Below are 20906 nucleotides of genomic sequence, written 5' to 3'. Positions count from 1 at the left end.
ACAAGTCTGTCTGTACAGGGGCCCTTTGTCTCATAAACCGCCTCTGCCCAAAGGATAGTGCAGGGCTTCAATTATACAGTATTTACATGGGGCCCATCACAGTAGCCTGAAACAAGCATGTAGCCTATTGTTGTTACTGAGATCACATCACACCTGGTTCAAATCAACTGTGGCTCGATGCCTTAGTAAGCGCAATGTGTTACACGTTACCAAGGTAAATGTTTGGACAGTGACTAGAGATAGATGCCACACAGAGCTATGTAGTGTTCATGTTCACTAGAGCATGGCTAATGGGCTATACTTATCTGTTCAGTAGAAAAGAGCAGATATGGGATAGATATAGCCTATACTGTAGATATCATAGGAAATACTGAGTTGAGTCAACTCCGTTGACTGTATGCAGCCGCTTGTTTTTGGAGAGGATGTGTTTTTTACAGCCTCTGAGTCTCCCTCCCCTTGAAAGAAAAGGATGACCTCATCCCTCTATAATGACCCCCTCCCCTTCACATTTCACTTTCTCTCCACATTTTTTCCCCCTTTCTTTTCAGGCAGGCTGCCAGACACTTCTGCTTGGCGGTGGCTTGTCTACTCATGAGGCACTCCTCTTTTTCTACTCTTCTTCTCTCCTTCCATCAGTTTCCTTGACACGGCGCAAGCAGCTGGGAGTGCAAGACACATGCTGTTCCTCACGCGTAGCGGAAGGCGCAAGGACACTTGTTTCCTTTTTGCAGGCCAAGTTAGGATTTCTTACAAGACAAAACAGTGAAGAGATTTATTTTTACTTTCAAGCTTGAAATTTTAAACAGACAAATTATATTCTGTTATTAATATTGTTTCATCAGATCTGCTATCATCTTGTGTGTGATCTGTGTCTGTGATGTTGGCTTGAAAACAAATCTCCAGGAGCAAGCCTCACCATGTCAGGCGGGGTTGTTAGGAAAGTCCAACCGTTTACCATTGGGACCAGACTTTCTGTCCCCACTGAGCACAAATGTTGTGACATTGTGGACTTATATTTACCAAAGCCTGCCTCGAATAACTCGGAACAACAGAGCAACTTGGACGAACAACAATCTGTTCCTGCCAGCCAGAGCCATACCGAGACTAGTTGTCCTGATATCACTGATGCCCATGATGTGGCCGAACAGGTAAATAGTCAGGTGATGGACGATGATGAGACAGAAGACAGAAACTCCATGTCCCCCACCGTTTCATCTCGCTCCATCAAGAAGATAGCCATCTGCAGTAACACTGAAGCTGTTGCCACGACATCCAGGGACTATGATACTACTGGGGTCCTGGACAAAACAACAGTCAAGGAAAACAGCATCCATCCGTTGTCACAGCTGGTACCAGGAAAGGAAGAATTCATTAAGAGGAGCAACTCGCACTGTAAGGTAGGTACTGTACATGCAACTACCGGTAGTTGTTATCTCATTGTTATCTCATTGGCTATTGTGTCTTTCATAGCTGTGTCAAACCAAGAAACATAAATACTAGTCCATTCAAATTGAATTGTCTCTATTACGGAATGAGAAATGTATTTCATTGGCTTTAATTTAAAATTTAAATAGCAAATTAAATGTAATATCATTCCTAAAACGGAATCGGATGGAGATTGCTTAGAATGAGATAATAGTAGATCATTGTAAACTATATAATGGCAGTAATTTGTCAAGATACAAAACCATCAAATTATAGTTTACAATAGATAGATGATAACTAATGCCTATACAGTCTATATATATTTTCACAAATATGTACTAACAATGTTTTTAATTTGACCTCAGAAACAACAATTTAGTAAATTTGGGGTCGCTATGACTTGGATTGTTTTCAGATACAATTTAAAGTTTTCTCAGATTAACTTCTGGCCCAGTTGCTTTTGTTTGGGCAGTTCAGTGCATCACCAATCACTAGAAGGCTCTCCTTAAGTTAATTAGTGCTGAATCTGTCCACAGAAAAGACTCCAGATACCATAGATAGATAATTGAAGGGTTTTGGCGTTGAAAATAGCAAGGTACCACATCTGTTTGTAACACCAACTTCCACATATCAATTAGTAAACTACAACCCAAAAATACTCATGTTTCAAATCGTATGAACATGAATCATTACACTGATAAAAATGCAAACCTTGTGCTTGACTTATAAACTAATGTCTAGACTTAGATTGTGTAATGTAGGACTTCAAACAATAGACAGCCATAGTGTGCTCAGAAGTCAGAATGCTTATGAGCAGTTATTGATTTCTTGGCCCCCAGCAATAGTCATTAAGTTTTGGGCATGGGAGACAAACAAACTGGGTGAAATGGTATTTGCAATTATCTTTATGGCTTTATTTGTTTGTGAGTCAGTATATGCAATAGCTACCGGTAAATACGTTTATAAGACATTCTGCTTTATTGTCTCGGCTCTCCGCCAGTCCGAAGGCGTGGCCCGGAAAAATATCTCGGCCACGGTGGCCGAGATATTTTCCCGCCCCTGTCTGTACATGTGACCGACTGTCCGTCTGTGAGCAGCTAATCTCTGGCACAGTTGGACCGATCGGCATGAAACTGTGCACGGAGGCCAAGGAGTATGCATGCACAGTTTCATGCCGATCGTCCAGTCTGCCCCAAGTTTTTCAATGATGATGGCATAACAGGGCCCTTCACATTTTGGCCTTGGGTGTAGAGTGGCTGGTAGAACAGCCAGATGGGAACAGTGAGGTTCCCAGTTGGATCCCAGGCTCTCCCAGAGTTACTGTCGAAGTGTCTTTGAGCAAGACTCTGAACCCCTAATTGTTCCTGATGAGCAGATCAGTGTGTGAATGTGTGTGTGTGATTGCACAATACAATCTATATAAAGCTCTTTGGATAAAAAGTGCTATATAATTAAAAGCACAATTTCTTTGAGCCGTAGGTCGCACAATCAATATCCTGTCCACTGGATTTCTTGGATCCTGACTAATTGTGCCAAATGCATTTTCCATAATTTAGCATTTTCTTTAAAACACACTTTTTGCTACAACTCCTACAACCTTTGTCCAAAACTCACACAAATCGGTACACATTATCTCAGAATTCATGTGATCAAGATGTTATGAGCCCATTCCAAGTGGCTGGCTATGACTTCCTTACAAAGTTTTCAGGCCCTGGGCAGGTCTGGTGGAAACCTGTGCAACATTTTCTAGTTACTACTAATGTAATTAATTATTAGAGGAGAGGAGAGGAGAGAGAGAGAGAGAGAGAGAGAGAGAGAGAGAGAACAAACTCATATATGAACACTATCAAATGTAATCTGATAATTCTCTCTCCCGTATTTATTTATTTTCCACTTACAGCTCCATGTGTGCATCACAAAGACCTGGACATGGTCATGTTCTCTCTCTCTCTCTCTCTCTCTCTCTCTCTCTCTCTCTCTCTCTCTCTCTCTCTCTCTCTCTCTTTTTTATAATAATTACAATTTAGCAAGTTACAATCAGAGATTAAAATATATATATATAGTTTAGTTTCGATCATCAACATTGATATGTATTTATTAATACTTGGGGCTTTATGTAATTATGAATATTAATATTAACCTTCAAAATAATAAGAACTGTATAACCATATAGGCAAATGTAGTAAGTAATTAGGTAGGATACTCTAAAAGCATTTCGGCGTGTATCATGCATGAATCATTGAGATAACCTTTGAATTATAAGGATATAAATCTAGTTGTGTAGAGACCGTTGTAAGAGGAGGATTGTAAGAATGTAATCGAGTAAAAGTACTCAAGTCAAAAGGTACCTATTGTACCGGCATGTAAAACTTTAGCAAGTAAATATTAAACTGTATCTTTAATGGTATAAAGTTAACCTTATAAAAATGTAAAACTATATTAATAAACCTTTTAAGGATTAAATACTTTAGAGGAAAAACTACAATACTTAAAGAGTAAAAAGTAAAAGCAAACCAGAGTATACCAGAGTACCTTAGAAGAATTGACACAAGACAAAAAGAAGAAGTCCGCAAGCCATAGCGTATGGTTGTTTCATCGGATATATTCCAATTATATGGGGGGAGAAATCATGGTACATCCATCACAGCGTTCAAAGATCTCCCACGGACAACACGTCCATATGTAATCCAACAATCTTTGAGTTCAGAGGTTAACAAAAAGTGAACAATGGTCAATGGCGACACCTGTGGCTGGGAGATTTACTAATGATGAGAAAAGGAGACGTGGCCCGGAAGCCTGGCTGAAGTCAGGGACTAATATAACGTTATAGGGACGAAATAAAATGTTAGTCGGAGACCCAAGGTCGAAAACATGTTTTTCCCCAGAGGGGCAGATCTTGTAAGACGCTAAATAAACATACAGGAGATATCTCACGGGGCAGAGAGAGCAATGATATGAAAATCAGCGGGACATAGGACACAGGGCACGACATACGCAAACAATTAAAGTCTTAAAATATTATCCATCAAACACTATGACAGAGAGGGCCTTTTTCTGCCTTTATTGATCGTAGTCAGTGAGAGAGAAAGAGTCAGAGACGGGAAACTGGGAGAAAGAGTAGGGGATGACATGCAGCAAATGGTCCACCAGGCCTGGGAATCGAACTGGAAGCAAGTTCCCAGTTAGATTGCTTACTATACTATAGCTACTGTAGCACGTGCCCTAAGCATTAGGATATTGGGTTTTATCACTTACAACTCCTAGCTTTAACTGATTGAACCACTGGATTGGTAACTTATCTCAGGTCATTGTCCTGTTGTGGTGAACATCAAGATCTGATTATTCAATCATGTTAGAACACTATGAATTATTTGTAAATTATATTTAACCCAGGCCTGCCAGGCAGCGGTGGGAGGGAAGTAGGGGGTGAGGGAGAGATCGAGAGAAAGGAACTTGGGCAGCAAACAGAGGAGCAGTTATTTGGAGGTGAGATCATCCTTTTGGCACTCGCACCCTTCAACTTAGCCCCAAGGAGGTAGGCGGAGACTCCACACTCTAAAAACGGTGGTTCATTAAGGGTTCGTTTTGAGATACAAAAGGGGAGCCAATAATAATCACAAGACCTCATGGGAGTGGTGTCAGAGTTCATGAATCCTTTATGAAGGGGTACTTCAAGGAACCCTAGTGGCTTGCTGCTTTACACTGGAGAACCCTATGGTACCTTGAAGCCCCTTCACATTTGTTTGAGTACGTGGTCAGAGATTCAAAAAAGAGTATGTCTTTGTCTCTATTTTATAGGTGCAGTATACCTATACAGTATATCCACAGCAGAATGAGGCAGCAGTCTACTCTACAGTACCTACAGTATATAATGTGTTGCTGACAACAGCCGTGTGTGTGTGTGTGTGTGTGATAAGAAGCAGAGCTAACAGATTCCAGATAACGCCGGAGACACAGGAACCTGGCGGCCTCACAGACTCAGCTGCACATTACATGATGTAAGAGGTCCTGGAAGTCTCTGTGGTGCATGTGGTCATTGGGACAGAATGCAAGGCCGGCCATGTTGCCCTGCAAAGATGAATAGCAGGAGTTACTTTTTAAGAGCAAACGTGGTTAGGGTGTAGAATTCCCGTCATCAAAATATATCCATACAGTAACTGCTAATAAGCGGTATACTACCCTTTTCTATTAAGACTGCGGGCTGGGCAAGAAATCAACCTACAGTATCACATAATACTTCTTAGTCTCACAACTCGTGCAATGAAGTGCTCTAAGACATTTTAGAGCCACACAGCAGAGCTAGAAGGGGAGGTCTGAGTCAACACAATAATAAAGAGTCTGAGGGGCTCAAAGTACATAATATGAGGCGCAAAAAGCTCAATACTCAAAAACAGAGAGAATAGGCTTCTTTTCATCATGACTGCTGAATAAGGACAGCTCATTCATTCAGTCAGAACTCCACCTCATGATTCATACAATCATGACATGATAGGACATCTCCTAACCAGAAATGCTGCTCTCTGTATGTCAGTCACTGGCATGGTATCAAGGTATTCCAGTAGAATCAGATCATACATATAACTTAACTAATATTCTTGTTTTCAGCTGTTTAAATTCCATGTCAATGACAATGAGTTGGATGTCAAATGGACCATCATTTGAATGGTTAATGCAATGGTATGTTTTCTGTATAGAATCCCACTCAGGATGAAGATCATGGACAACTGGACACTGACCTGAGACAGGAGAAGGGGCAGGAGGAGTTGACCTTGAGGAGTCCTGTTGGGGAGAAGACATCAGAGCACCTGTAGGTCTCTTCTGACTTCTGACTACAAATACTGTATTCAAAAGAATGTAATATAGACTACATTAGAAGAGTACTGATTATGTGTGTGTGTGTGTGTGTGTGTGTGTGTGTGTGTGTGTGTGTGTGTGTGTGTGTGTGTATGTGTGTGTGTGTGTGTGCGTGTGCGTGCGTGCGTGCGTGCGCGCGTTGTGTGTGTATGTGTGTGTATGTGTGTGCATGCGCGTGTCATGTAGTTTGCGCTGGCTGCTAAATAACTACCAGCAGGATGTGAGGCTAGCTCTGGACGTGTCGTCCTTCTACCAACAAGCTGACGCCATACTTTCTAACATCAACAAGAAGGTATGAATAATAATACTAATGGCAATACTAATAGTAATACCAATTGTAATAATAATAACAATAATAATAATTTATAATAATAATAATTAATTCACGATATTATATTATAGTATTATTTTGTTTTGTTTACATGGGAAAATAAATTGCGTCGGACATTGTGTACATAACATTTTAGGACAATCTCTGTAACCTTTGCATTTTCTAGAGTAGTGTCCTCACTGGATCAGCTAAGCTGAGAAGCAAGGAGTTGCCTGACATTCAGGAGATTGCCTTTCAGATAGCCGTAAGTCCTACATCTTTATTCGACACTATACTTTTTGTATTTAACTTATTCTGTTAACGTCCATCCTTTTCTTTCTTTCTTTCTTTCTTTCTTTCTTTCTTTGTACATTCCACACATCGTGGTTGTTATGTAATGCCTCCATCTGTCCTTGGTCTAGTTTTGAGTGAGTGGGTCTCTTGAAGCTTGTAAACCTGCTGCAGTTAAGTTGTGTCATTTCCCTCCATTGCAACCCCCCCCCCCCCTGCACAGACGCACACGCACGCACGCACGTACATACACATGCATAAAGAGACACTTACACACACACGCACACACACACACACACACACACACACGCACGCACGCACACACACACACACACACACACACACACACACACACACACACACACACACACACACACACACACACACACACACACACACACACACACACACACACACACACACACACACGCACGCACGCACACACACACACACACACACACTACTACAGTATGCTCCATGCTCACAGACACACACCCGCATCTCCACCCTCGCACACAAAACCACACACACACACACACACACACACACACACACACACACACTGACACACACACTACTACAGTATGCTCCAAGCTCACAGACACACACCCGCATCTCCACCCTCGCACACAAAACCACACACACACACACACACACACACACACACACACACACACACACACACACACACACACTACACTGCCACCCCAATAAACACAAACAGCCACAAGTGCAGTTTTCTTTCTCTCTCACACACACCCTGGTCCATGCTCTTTCCAGATGTTAGAAGAGACTGCATTACGTCTGTCAGACCTTCATCCCACCCTGGCAGCAAGAGTGACACAGAAACAGGCCGAGGTCCAGGAGAGCTGGATCATTCTGCAGAACCACAGCAGGTACATACTGTATCCGTCTCACAGCAGCTAGTTACTGTAAAATAAATACATTCATTGTATTCTCAAGAATATTCAATGGTCTTTGGAGTTTGTTCAAGGCCTGGTCATCGACGATGAAACAAAATAGCCTGATCATATAAAGAATCAATTACATAACCTATAGGGAAATATTTCTTAACACGTACAACAGTAGAATAATTAAGCTTCAGTTCCTAGAAAAACAACCTTGCTGTTTCAAGCAACCAATAGTAAGGACTATGTGACCAGAGCCATAGTGCCCACACCCTATTATTACCATAATCACAACAAGATTGTGTATTGAGGAAATACCAATACTGAAATAGGCATTTAATAAGTGCTAAGAACTTAGCTTCACTAAACTAAATGTACTCAGCCAGGCTATACTTATATTGAGTGTTGTGTGATATGCAGCTAGTGGAGTATTTCTCTGGGCATGCTCTGTTGAGTGTTTGGCAACACCCTGCTTGGGCAAAGGATCAAAGCATGGTTGAATTATGACTTCATATCCAACACTCGGTCCCCAAAAGCTGACATCACTAAAACAATCCCCATGAACTTATGGAAAACAAACCTCTAGATGAAAAGGATAATTATACCAAATTAATCATGGAAACACTGCCTGCGAATAAAACAACAGAGTGCTGGCTCTTATGTAACAAAGTGTTTTGCCCAGAAGAGACCTTTAATAGCAACTGAAGTCGATTTTGAGATTAGTTTTGCCCTATTAAGCTTGTTTTCAGTGCAAATTTAAGATAAACAACATGACACTGATATGAGGGAAGCTAATTCCTGACAATCTCTCTAAAATGTGTAATGGCTGAGCTGCCAGCTGCCTGACTGAGTCAAACATATGCTATTATCAACAAATTGAATATACTGATAATATCATGTAGCCTATGTTTTGTGAAAGCTTTAGCCAAGAAAATATTTACCCATGACAAATACCCTGGATATTCAAATAATGTGTTTTTCAGCAAACAACAGAGTGCTTGTTTATTCTCAATGATGCCAAAAATCATACAAGGCGTAGCAGGTTTTACCCAACAGCAGTAAGCAATACGTTGTTTTCTTGAAAGGACTTCCTATGATAATATGTATAGCTCCTGATTTCTCCACCAGATGTGTATCTTACTCAGAAGCGTGGTATGGTCCAGTGAGAAGTGTATCTTACTCAGAAGTGTGGTATGGCATGCATGTCTGAGATGACTACAGCTTTAGAACAGATTGGGTCAGTTCCGTTCCTATGGGGCTCATCTCTCCTTGGATTGTTTGAGTCATATTCCTAATTAATGTTGAGATAAAGCCAGCTGCAGAGATGCTTAATGCAATGGTTGGTTGAATAGTGGTTTGAGTAATGTGTAAATAATGTAAGGGAGTTGGCAGTGGAATTGCAGAATGATAGGGATACCATCCTGTATGGTCACACATAAAAGTTCGATCTCTGAAACAGGCACACATGTTCCAATGAAATGTCCTTGACCAAGACTGAACCCCTGCCTGCTTCGTCTATATTGCATAAGCAGTGTCAGCTGTAATTAAACTGTTAAGAGAACAAAATTCCAAAACCATTTAAATTAAATGGATTTCCTTTTTCTTTTGGATACCAAATATAAAAGTAAATCTGTTCAAATATTCAAAGAAAACATATCTGCATAGTGCATAACTCAAGCGGCTTCTAGGAAGAATCAGAAAATCAAGTAAAAGCGCAACTGATTTTCTGTACAGTAGATGACATAACAAAATGAAAGCAGGTTAAACATGTAGAAGACAAGTAGGACAACCCAAGCCAATTAAAATAAACCTCAAGCATTGTCTTGGCCTCTTGGTTCCAAGACCTCCCATTTTGTCTCCTCCCTCTTTTATCTCTCCTTCAAAACAACTGAACCTCTTCCTGAAACCATGAGCTCACCTCCTCACAGTGAGATGACATCATGCTCTAGAACCCTGCCAACCGCCCGTCACCCGAGAGACAAAGGCCTCTGTCTTGTCTGCCTGTCGAGGTCACGGCGGTTAACTAGCATAACATTAGCTAATGTACATCCTGTAGTTCTGACTCACGTTCCCAAAGACACGTAGGGACATGTCATGCTTTTAGAAAAACAATCAGTCATAGATGACACGTGATGTGGCAGTACTGTGTGTGTGTTCTGTTTATCCTAAAGTCCAGTGACAAATACAAACGCAGAGATTACCCCCTACCCAAAGCTTGCATCTATTAAAATCATTCCACTGTATAATGAAAGGCCGAACTCAGTGGTACCGATTAGCCTCAGACTGGCATATATTTATTGACTACATGGGGGAATTCCCCTGAAATGAATAATCTGATAGATAGATAGAATATATATGAATATGAGTAAAAGTAATACGACCTGTTATATCACAAATCAAATTCGATCCATATCAGCTCGTCCGGGGCGCCCCTCGAAAGCAGGACAGAAGGGTCGCCTGTCATGGAGAATTCTTATCTTATCTCTTACCACTTGATATATCAAAGCAGCGTTGTCCTATGACCTTCGGTTACAAGTGCTGCCCATCCAGGCTGCAGTACACTATTATAAGTAAGGGTACTTACTAAAAGGTCTATTTTATCCCACCACACGACGACAGACATGACAGTGTTTTTGTTTTGTTGGACCACAATTTAAATTGGACCACAATTGATAAATCTACAGTCTACACATTATAGATGTGTAGACTGGTTTCATTCTGTTTTTGGTCTTAACTACATTTGTACTGTATGAATTACTGACTGGAGTTCAGTGTCTTGTTCTATCTATCTATCTATCTATCTATCTATCTATCTATCTATCTATCTATCTATCTATCTATCTATCTATCTATCTATCTATCTATCTATCTATCTATCTATCTATCTATCTATCTATCTATCTATCTATCTATCTATCTATCTATCTATCTATCCATCTATCCATCCATCCATCCATCCATCCATCCATCCATCCATCCATCCATCCATCCATCCATCCATCCATCCATCCATCCATCCATCCATCCATCCATCCATCCATCCATCCATCCATCCATCCATCCATCCATCCATCCATCCATCCATCCATCCATCCATCCATCCATCCATCCATCCATCCATCCATCCATCCATCCATCCATCCATCCATCCATCCATGTGACATCCTGAGTTTAATAGTATACTATACTGTGTGTTTATTTTATTTTACAGAAATGAAAAAGCAGATCATTTAAACAGTCCCGCTGAAGGTCATGCTCAACTTGATGCTGCACTGCAGGAATCCAAATCATCTGCTGCTAAGGTACAAGCTCTGTCCACTGTCACGTATTGTTTAGTTTTAATCCAGTTGTCATTATATACAAAACAATCCCCAACACAGATTTTCTTTATCTTGCATGGCATTTACTGCATGTTTTAACCTTGTTACCTTGTTTTACATGTATTTTGTACTTTTGTTCTATCATTTATTTGTTTTCTTCTGTATACTGCCTTTTATACAGTATACTGCTTCTATAAAACACATTGTAATTGACTTGTTGACTTTAGTTGTGTAGTTTTCCAGCCACTGTGGCCTTTTGGGACCACAATGTTTCCTGTCATGGTTATTAACACAGTGTTATCTTTTCTCTGGTTCGTTGTTCTCAAAGACTCAATCATGGCTGGAAGACAACGTCTCCATGAGAGCCCCGACTCAGCACCGGGTGAGCTTCAAATGTCCTGAAACAGTCAGTATGACACAGTCAATGAGACCTGGATATAGACCTTGTTATGTAACACTAAGAGTAAGCATTTTCTACAATAATATAATGAAGATAATATAATGATTTGGTCATTAAAATATAGAGGAAAAAATCTAACAAGCAGTAGTATGTCAACATGTAAACAGTTACCATTCACCAAAAACATCACCAGGACTTTTGTGTTATCCTTTTGTGGCAAATTTGCATTTTTTACTAATAAAGTATTCAGTCAATAAAACCAAACCATGTATTTATTATTATTATTATTATTATTAGTAGTAGTATTAGTATTCATGTTTTGCCTGTAATTAATTTGATCTGTGTCAATATGTTTTCAACCTCTAACTTTAAAAAACATTCCTATCCTCACATCCCTCAAGCCATTTTGGAGGTCCACCAAATGTTACCAATAATGTCTCTTTTCCCAGGATTCCACTCTGATCCTGAAGATCAACCAACTCCTGTCCAGATGTGCTGAGCTCAGCATGGACATACTGGACTTAGAAACTGAACTGGTGTCCAGGTGTGACCCGGCAAACTCTGACCTCGACGGACTACAAGAACAGCAAGACAAACTAGAGGTGTGACTAAATGAACTATAGAGGAGCTTTACGTCAACAAAACAATACTTTTCTCCCCACCTTTTATCCTAGGTTTCATCCAGCTTGGTGGAAGTTTCTCTGATGAAACTATGAAATCTATGTTGCTTGCAAGTAGTTAAGTGAATAACCACCTAAGCCCTTTTGACTTACTGGACCTAACATATCGCAAAACACGAGCGTTGTATTGATCTGCTATCTTTGGCGAATGTTCCCCCTGGAATATGGATGCTGATAAAGATGCTTGTCTTTAGAACGGCATGAACCCTTGCTAGCCTTTGATAGACTCCTATCAGAGCCTTCCCTCTTGTGCTTCCTGTACTCTGACATCTCGCTTGTTTATTTCAAGAAAGGAAGTGAGCTCAGCAGGAAATATTCAAGATAATTATTCAGGTGTATTTGCTTTGTAGTAAAAAGTATGATGCACAGTATAGTATCTTGAACTAGTGTGTTCTGTAACAGTGATAATCTATGCTTAATAGTTCAGAGTAGACTGGCTTGGTGTTGAGCAAGTCAGGAATGTATTGTTGCATTGTGGGATGTTCCTACTTGACTATCCAAATGATAAACCTGCATTCACCTTCTATTTATTCATTTGAAAGGATAAGCCCCTTGAGATGCATCATTTTCAAGCGGGTCCTCACCCCCGTTTCCTCTATCATCCAGCCCAGCAATCCTGTCACGTCAGCGCTTACTCTTAACTTAACTTAATAAGACATAAGGATAATTGCGGCATATGATGCGGGCATAAAAAGGATTGGTGTGATATGGTTCTGTTGTATGTCTTTTAGATGGAGCAGGAGATGATGAGAGAGGATGTGCAGGAGGTGGAGGTACAGATACAGAAGCAGTCCTGCGGCCTCCAGGCTTTGTCTCCTGAAGAGGTCCGTTTTCTGAAAGAGGCACGGTCCACCCTGCAGGCATGGGAGGAATTAGGGTGTAGTTTGGCAGAGAACCGGTCCTCACTACAACAGTTCAAACAACTGCAGCACTTTCTGAGGGCCTATCTGGCCATGATGTGAGTCATTCCACTATTTGATGGATTTCTTTTTTTTAATATATTTTTTATCCCACGATTTTGTAACCCATTTTTCACCCCTGTGTCAATCATCTACTGTGATCCTGGGCTCTACACACCCTCCGCCAACCTGGGGAGAGCAACGGACTTAACTCATGCTTCCTTCATGCTTGAGTGTCCAAGTTGCTCCTTTACACCTGACAGGGGGGAGTTTCCCTGGTTGGACGTAGCGCGTGGAAGGAACACGTTATTCCAACCAGTTCCTTTCCCCTCCTTGATGGATTTCTTTATTATCTTTTTTTTGTCATCTCACCTTCATTTATTTTTGAGGGGCACTAGCCCCTCCTATGCACAGCTTTGTGTGTGTGTTTGTACTTTGCACGGAATGTGATGATTTGATTGGCTGAGCAAGGAATGTGATGATGTATGATGCAGAGCCATAGAGTAAGACAGAGTTACGACATTGAGGGGGCAGAAAACAGCCTAGTCACGTGGTTCATGTACTCGCACAAGCCCAGACTCCATTCCGTAAACTTCCGGTCCCCATTTGAAGCCTTCAAATGGGGACAAACCAATAGAAGTGAACGGAGTTGTCGTAACTATGTCTTACTCTATGGCTCTGGTATGATGATAAGACCGCCCCTCACTTCTCACAAGTGTGCTTTTTATATTTTTGTTTTACCTTTGTTTTGTCCTATAATGTACTTTATTTTATTAAACTGTAAATGCAGTAAATGTAGTATTATCATCTATTTTGAAGTCAAGCGTGACAATGTGATCCGATAATTGCTTGTTTCACATACCTGTTATTATTCTAAAGGGCCATTTGAAAAATTTGACAGCTACTCAGAGAGAGCTTTTTAGTGGATGTTTTCGGTCTAAAAATGCTTTCTAAATCCTAACGGTTTTCTGATAAACTTATGTTATTGTATAGCTACAACTAAAATGGCACAAATGCTGTCCTAGATTGAAGGGGTTAAAGATAGAATAATAAACATTAGTTTAAGTAAAAGTGTTTGGAATTGGAAATGAACTCCACGTTTACCACTGTTTCCTTTCCAGCTCCTGGGCTGAAGAAACCAGAGCATCCATTTTCTCTGAAGTTTCAATGCAGAAGCTGAGACAAGCAGAATCAACTGAGTTCTCTGACCTGGACCTTGGAATTCAGCAGAAGTTTAAAGACTTTGATGAACTCGTAGAAGCTGGACAAAATATTGTCAAAGACAGACATCACCTTGCAGACATCGTAAGTTTTTCCACAAACAGAGAAATATGTACATATATATTTGTTTTTGTGGAGATTTCATTGTATTAATTATGATGTTTCATTATTGTCTACGATGGTTTTGTAGTTAAGTTGACTATCCTGTAAGCAATGTCTGGGACATGATCCGAAATGGCCACTAGTTTCGACTCTGCCAAAGTGACCTTGAGCAAAGTAAATAATCACAACCCGCTGCATGCTCTGTGTTGACCATGACCTCTGACCCATACATGTAGAGGGAAAGCAGAAGTGTCTTTGAGTCACACACACACACACACACAAAACAAACCTCTCCTCTCTCCACAGATAAAAGAAAGAACTGAGGAATTGCAAAGCATGCTGGGATGGATTATGGTCCACTGGAAGGCACAAAAAGCCTTGCTGGGTCAGCGAAAGCAAGCTTTAACACAGGAGTCTGATCATCAACATAAAGTAGCACCTACACCAGGCAGAGGGCCACAGGTAGGAGATACTGGTGCACATATAAGTGGGTTCTGGTTATCAGTACATATATAGTCCACAACAAAGAAATGAAAAAAAAGAATGATGCTCCTTCTTCACAGGTTCAGCCTACACCATCAGTGTCGATGGAACCTTTAGGAAGTTTCCATCCGGAGCACACACAGGCACCATCAGCCATCCAGCTCCATGGACCTCATGAGGAACCGACAGAAGATACTGCTTTTCAGGGAGCAAAGAACAGCAAATTGGCATTCATTGTCCAACAAGACCCTTCTGATGAGTCAACCATTTCTCCCAGTATTGTCCTGGAGGATCCCTGTACCACAGTGACGCCGCTGGGGGGGAGCATCAGTGTCATTCTAACCCTTGACCCACAGCAGCCTGAGGGAAGCCAGGCCCAGAGGCCTGATGAACAACCGATATTGCCAGAGCCTGTACACAGGGTTGGTGCCCATTTAGCCACACATTTATTTATGCTCAATGTTGGGTACTGTTTAAGTCTATACAACAGTCTATACAGTACATTATATATAACAGGTAAATAACTTGCTCACTGGTTTGTTTGGGGCATGTGCATAAGATTATTGTGTATTAGTATACAATAGTGCATGTAAGCTCATTAGTGTGGTTGCCCGAAAGGGCAACCAGACTCTTGTAATTGTAACACTTTATTAAACTTCCACTGGATTAGTCTTTAGTTTGACGCATTATACCTAATACCTCCCACAGTTTTTACTGTACGCACTTGAGCCATATATCAAATTGACCGGAAAAATCGGGAATCGTGTGCTTGTTTTTTGTTAAGAGAAATGTTGTATAGTTTAATTCATATGAATTTATTAGTGAATTAAAATTTACCATTGACATGAATGGGAAAATGCAAAAATTCACATTCAAGTATTTTTTCCTCTGAGACTGTAATCACTATAGTTACAAAACTTGGAGGATAAATTCATAGTTATTACTAACATTATTTAACCTATAATTTTATAATTGTATCGGTCGGCCTCATGGTGGCGCTATAACTTTACGTTTTGGCTTATAACTCTTGAACCATAGGTCGTAAAATCAAAATTATTTTGCGCCATTTTGAATTTTGTCCAAAACACACTTTTTGCTTTTCCTCCTACAGATTTTGTCCAAATCTCACAAAAATCTGTACACGTGATCTCTGGAACCATCCAATTAAAACACGAACTGCAGAATTTTGATAGTGCGTGTCGTTCGGCCGTAATCGTCGTCCGAAGTTAGTAGGAGGGGCCTATATCACAAATAAATGCCATAAATCACGAACGGAATGTCCAATCCATCCCAAATTTGAATCACATGTCCGGGGTGGTTTAATCAACCAAGTTCTAAAAGCAATTCCATTTTCATCCATAGGGGGCGCCGCAAATGCGAGAAATGTAACCGTTTGTCGCAAAAACATGAATTTTGGGGGTTAAATCCCCTCTGAATTACTTACACATGATCTAAGGTGTGACTTGAAATTGTAATTGGCTGGCAATATTAGTGGGAGGGGCATATGTAAGCCACTGCGGCAACCACACTCTGCAATTTTTTTAAATTGCGAATTTTCTAGTTACTTGAAGATTTGAGATGAACTGAAGATTCACAGCAGTTCCTCAGTGAATATATACATATCTACTGTGTATAAGTGCTCACTGCTTCCATTTTTACATATTCCATTTTCCATTTAACAGGTCAGTACGTATTTACATGTCACCGATGGAAACAAAGAGAGCCCTGATTGCAAAGACGGCACATTAGAAAACACATGTGCCACGACACAATCCAACCCACCTACAATGTCTACCGCCGCCACCACTTTCCTACCCAAAGTCAGCACCGTGCTACTCCCTACATCTCCAGCCACCAACTCCTTCTCCACTTTAAATGTGAAGCCCACAGCCAAGAAGAGGAAGAAGTCCATCCACCGGCATACAGTGACTGGCCTGCCTGAAGTGGACCGCATAGAGGGAGGAGCTGCTGTGTCACATAGAGCCAACACCTGGCCTCTAAAGACAAGTGGGAAGATCTCAACTACCAGCCCAGTAAACACAGAGCTCCAGCTGTACATAAAAAATAATTCACTGGTGACAAGGGCAGAAGATGATATTTTAGCTAATATTTGTACCATACAAGGGGACTCCATGAAGTCCCCAGGGACGATCAGTGATTCAGAGAAGACCCCGTACAGCATCCCTCTGGGGTCAACTCTAAGCTTCGACTTGCCCACAAACTGGGAGGGCATCTCTCGCATCACCTCCAAAGACCTTAACATTGGAAGAAAGCCCATAGATAGAGCTGAGGACTTTGTCAGTACAAATGGTCTCTCAGCTACTCTACAAAGACCTCCAGGTCAAAGCGATCATGCCAAAATGCCATCTAAAGTTATCACAAAGACCTTGGGTCTAAAAGCAGAGAGCAGGATTTCGGAGGAAGATGATATGGCCCATCCACAGAACAGTGTCTCAAATTGTGTCTCTATCTACCCTTCCCCTCTGGAGAAAGATTGCAATCATTGTATCCAGCCAGAGGCTGGCCCTGCCTTGCATCAGTCAAGCTCATTTCAAGAAGAAGTTGAAGAAGAAGTTAGCACACAAGAAGGTACTTTATTTGTGCGAAGGCAAAGCACTGAGCCTTCCCAATGCACTCAGTCTGCACCTGAAAACACCAAAAATGTACACACTCGTCACAAATGTTTAAGTGTTCACACAAAGATTTGTGACCTCAAAGATCATATCTATTGCTCTCCTAAGCAGCAGCAGCCACTCGCTCGCCAAACTTGTCTCATCACCCAATCAGTGAAGGAGGGTCATTCCCCTGCACCATTGATGTTGCAGGGTCCGGGCGTGGGGAGAGCCAGTCGTGTTGTGGTCTGCTCAGATGAAAACTGTGCTGTGTGCTCGTATGATTCAGCCCCCAGGATGGCAGCAGGAAAGGAGACCCCACACAGCCACGTGTCAGTGAAGGGATTACATCCTGTTCATCCAGACCACTGGCAGTTTGAAGAGGTGGAGGATGAATTAGAGGACATCTGGAATGCGGTAGACCGGGAGAGGGCTCCCTGACCTGTATCCAGAGAATGCAAAATGAAAATATTCTTAGTAGTAGTTAATAGTCTTTCTGTCATTAGGCTGGTAATCCCTGTGTGTTGAAATGGCTAAAGACTCAGCATATGTATATGAGTGTCACAGTATGTACTCTGTATAGTTGCCTTCCAGTGGTTGTTTGACCACCACAGGTTACATTATACACACCATAGCCTACTCAAAACAACTTGTGAGGGTTTGGGCATTTAGCTGACCCCCCCCCCCCCCCCACCATTAAACTAAAGGATTTAATGTGTGAGAACTTGAAGGCACCAGGGCACTGGCTCTTGTGTTCCACTAGATGGCAGCCAAGTTTGCCTACAAATCTCTTTTCATTTTCATTTCAATTTCAACCAATCAGGAGAGAATAGTTATTTATGAGCTTACATTTTTATATTGTTCCAGTTCTAAATTTGTCTGCTAATTTGTTTGTGTCCTCACTTTTACACTTGTTTAATCTGTGCCCTGACTGCGTTCTCTATCCTGGATCAAATTGGTGTCCTAGTTTCGGTTTCTGAAAATGCAACAAACACTATATAGCAATGAGTACTATCACAATATAGATCTTTTAAACACTTATTTTAACTAAAGAAAATCACTTACACTGCCTTTAAAACCAGTATCTCAACATAAAATAGTATTATGTTAGATTATGTTTTCACCCCTGTGAGTCAGTCTGCCCGTCTGTCTCTCTGTCATATAAACTCTATTTCCCCCTGTACTGTAGCTTCCTCATGTCCTGATGGCTGCACCCCAAATTAGTTTTTCTTTCTTTTTTTTTAGCCCCTCCTATGTCCAGCTTTTGGTGCGTGTGTGTGTGTGTGTGTGTGTGTGTGTGTGTGTGCACACATACTTTGTCCTACACAAACATTAAAATGCCTTTGACAATGAATGGACAATTTTGAATGTTTGTGTAAACACAAACATTGCATAACTCAAACATTGATGATGAAGGTGAGGATGCAAATTGTGATTGGCCAGAATGAGATGAGATGATGTATGAGGATGTACGATGATAAGAGCGCCCCTCACTTCACACGGGTGTGATTTCTTTTTAAACAAATGTGTTTCCAGATTGCCCCATGACGGACACAGCAGTGCAAATTTCCTGATGTCACTTTATGATCTGCAGTATTGGTGGTGTGATTATTATTTTTATACTTGCTCTATATATTGCTTTGTGGACATATCGCTAAAGGAATTAATTTGCTACTTATTTGTTCTTTAAACAATAAATAAAATAAAAATAAAACATGCTAAATGAAAATGGCAAATGTTGGATATATTTGAGTAATTTAACGCATGCTCTTATTCAGAGTGACAGTGAGTGAGCAGATGGCAGTTTGTCACCTGTACCGGCCCACCTAGCCATAGCGAGGCCCATTTAGAATCACATTTCTGGCTGTGCCACATTACCAGGATCCTGGATGGCTTGATTCTATAGGCTTAGAATAATTGCTATAAATATTGTTTGGAAATCTCTATATGGGAAAAATGGATGGGGTCTACTCTGGATGGATGGAACCAGAAAATGGCCACCACTGCTATGCCCTATAGCACATTTGAATACTGTAACGATATTGGATATAAAAACCAAACAAACTCATCAATCAAGTCTTTCTGTAATTCTTTCTTCCCTAACTTCATTAAAAAAAAAAAGACCAATACAATAATGTTAAATTAACGACAACTATCTGTTCTGTGGTTCTTGTCACTTTGTTACTCATAGCTGCCACATGCTCTCTTGGCTTTGATCATCTCCAATTTCTTATACCAATTCATACAGTCCTTTTTGGAGTTGTATGCTGCATTAGTACTTACCAATTATGTTTTTCTTTATTTTCACTCTTTCTCTAGATGTTTTTAATGTCATAACATTTATATCATAAAAGTTGACATGATTAACCATTTCTGTAGACTATTGGGGTTTAAGTTGTCATTCATTAGAACAAAACTTCCATTTAACAAACATAAATTATTATAGTAGAGACTAATGGAGCAAAACGTGCAAAAATGCAATTCTGAGGTCAATGACTCCTCAAGGTCACCAGAGGTCAGTCAGAAAGTGTTTCCACGTCTGAAATAAAACCTTGGGGTGTGTAGATGATATGCTGAAAGTTTCATGCTTTAGTCATAAAATACACCTTGGCTTCCATATATGAGCTTAACTATGTAGATTGGCTATAGCAAAACTATTTGGTGTAGAGGGAAAATAAATGTGGGCCTAATATAAGTGCCCATGTCTCACTCTCTCTCTCTCACACACACACACACACACACACACACACACACGCACGCACACACACACACACACACACACACACACACACACACACACACACACACACACACAGACAGACAGACAGACAGACAGACAGACAGACAGACAGACAGAGTGTTTTGTAATAATAATTAAAATCTACAAAGTGGCTAGTATAACAAGTAAGTAATAAGTAGGCTACGTTTTCATATAATTCCACATAGTGTGGCTAGGGGGCAGTATAACATCAACTCTTCTTGATACCAATGATGTTTGTTGTTTGGAGTCTGAGAAGAACTGAATCCAGAGCAAGACTGTAATTTGTATTATTGCCTGCCCTAGAGAAAGTCAATTTCATTCACAGACAGTGAATTTGAGATTGGTCTGCTTTTCTTAGATATAAGTCTTAGCTATATTTCCAACAATTAATTAAGAACAAGCTAAAATCACCGGTAAAAATATAATTCAGTTAATTTGTACGTCTTTCACTGAAATAACTGTGGAAGGGGTAGACTTTCTTTCTTGTTACACATAATTAGGAACCTATCGAAAGATGTAGCATAGTAATGGCACTAGTTTGCAGTTTACAAAATAGGCTAATTTATTAAGGGGCCTTGCAAACGGGGAGCGATAGGTTCAATAAAGCATATATACCCCAAATAAATAAACATTCATGAAA

General features: G+C 40.6%; 1 protein-coding gene across 2 annotated transcripts; it reads left to right on the top strand.

Annotated features, from left to right (window-relative positions):
* The first annotated feature begins 658 nt into the window (after window positions 1-658).
* LOC308313312 (uncharacterized protein) lies at window positions 659-19559 on the top strand. Of its 2 annotated transcripts, none has more exons than XM_080760384.1 (13): window positions 659-1397; window positions 6120-6232; window positions 6466-6571; window positions 6777-6854; window positions 7661-7776; window positions 11000-11090; window positions 11437-11490; window positions 11958-12110; window positions 12920-13146; window positions 14209-14392; window positions 14717-14872; window positions 14974-15315; window positions 16576-19559. In XM_080760384.1, exons 1-13 carry the CDS (start codon window positions 918-920, stop codon window positions 17944-17946), a joined length of 3471 nt encoding a protein of 1156 aa, XP_080616510.1. In that variant the 5' UTR covers window positions 659-917; the 3' UTR covers window positions 17947-19559. The 2 variants fall into 2 exon arrangements, with proteins under 2 accessions (XP_080616510.1, XP_080616509.1); XM_080760383.1 differs by having other exon boundaries at window positions 11437-11571.
* The last annotated feature ends 1347 nt before the right edge of the window (window positions 19560-20906 follow it).

The sequence above is a fragment of the Protomyctophum bolini genome (assembly GCF_963924005.1).
Source record: "Protomyctophum bolini genome assembly, chromosome: 3".
Classification (NCBI taxonomy): Eukaryota; Metazoa; Chordata; class Actinopteri; order Myctophiformes; family Myctophidae; genus Protomyctophum; species Protomyctophum bolini.
The sequence above is the reverse complement of the archived record's forward strand: the minus strand, read 5'-3'. Positions and strand labels throughout refer to the sequence as shown.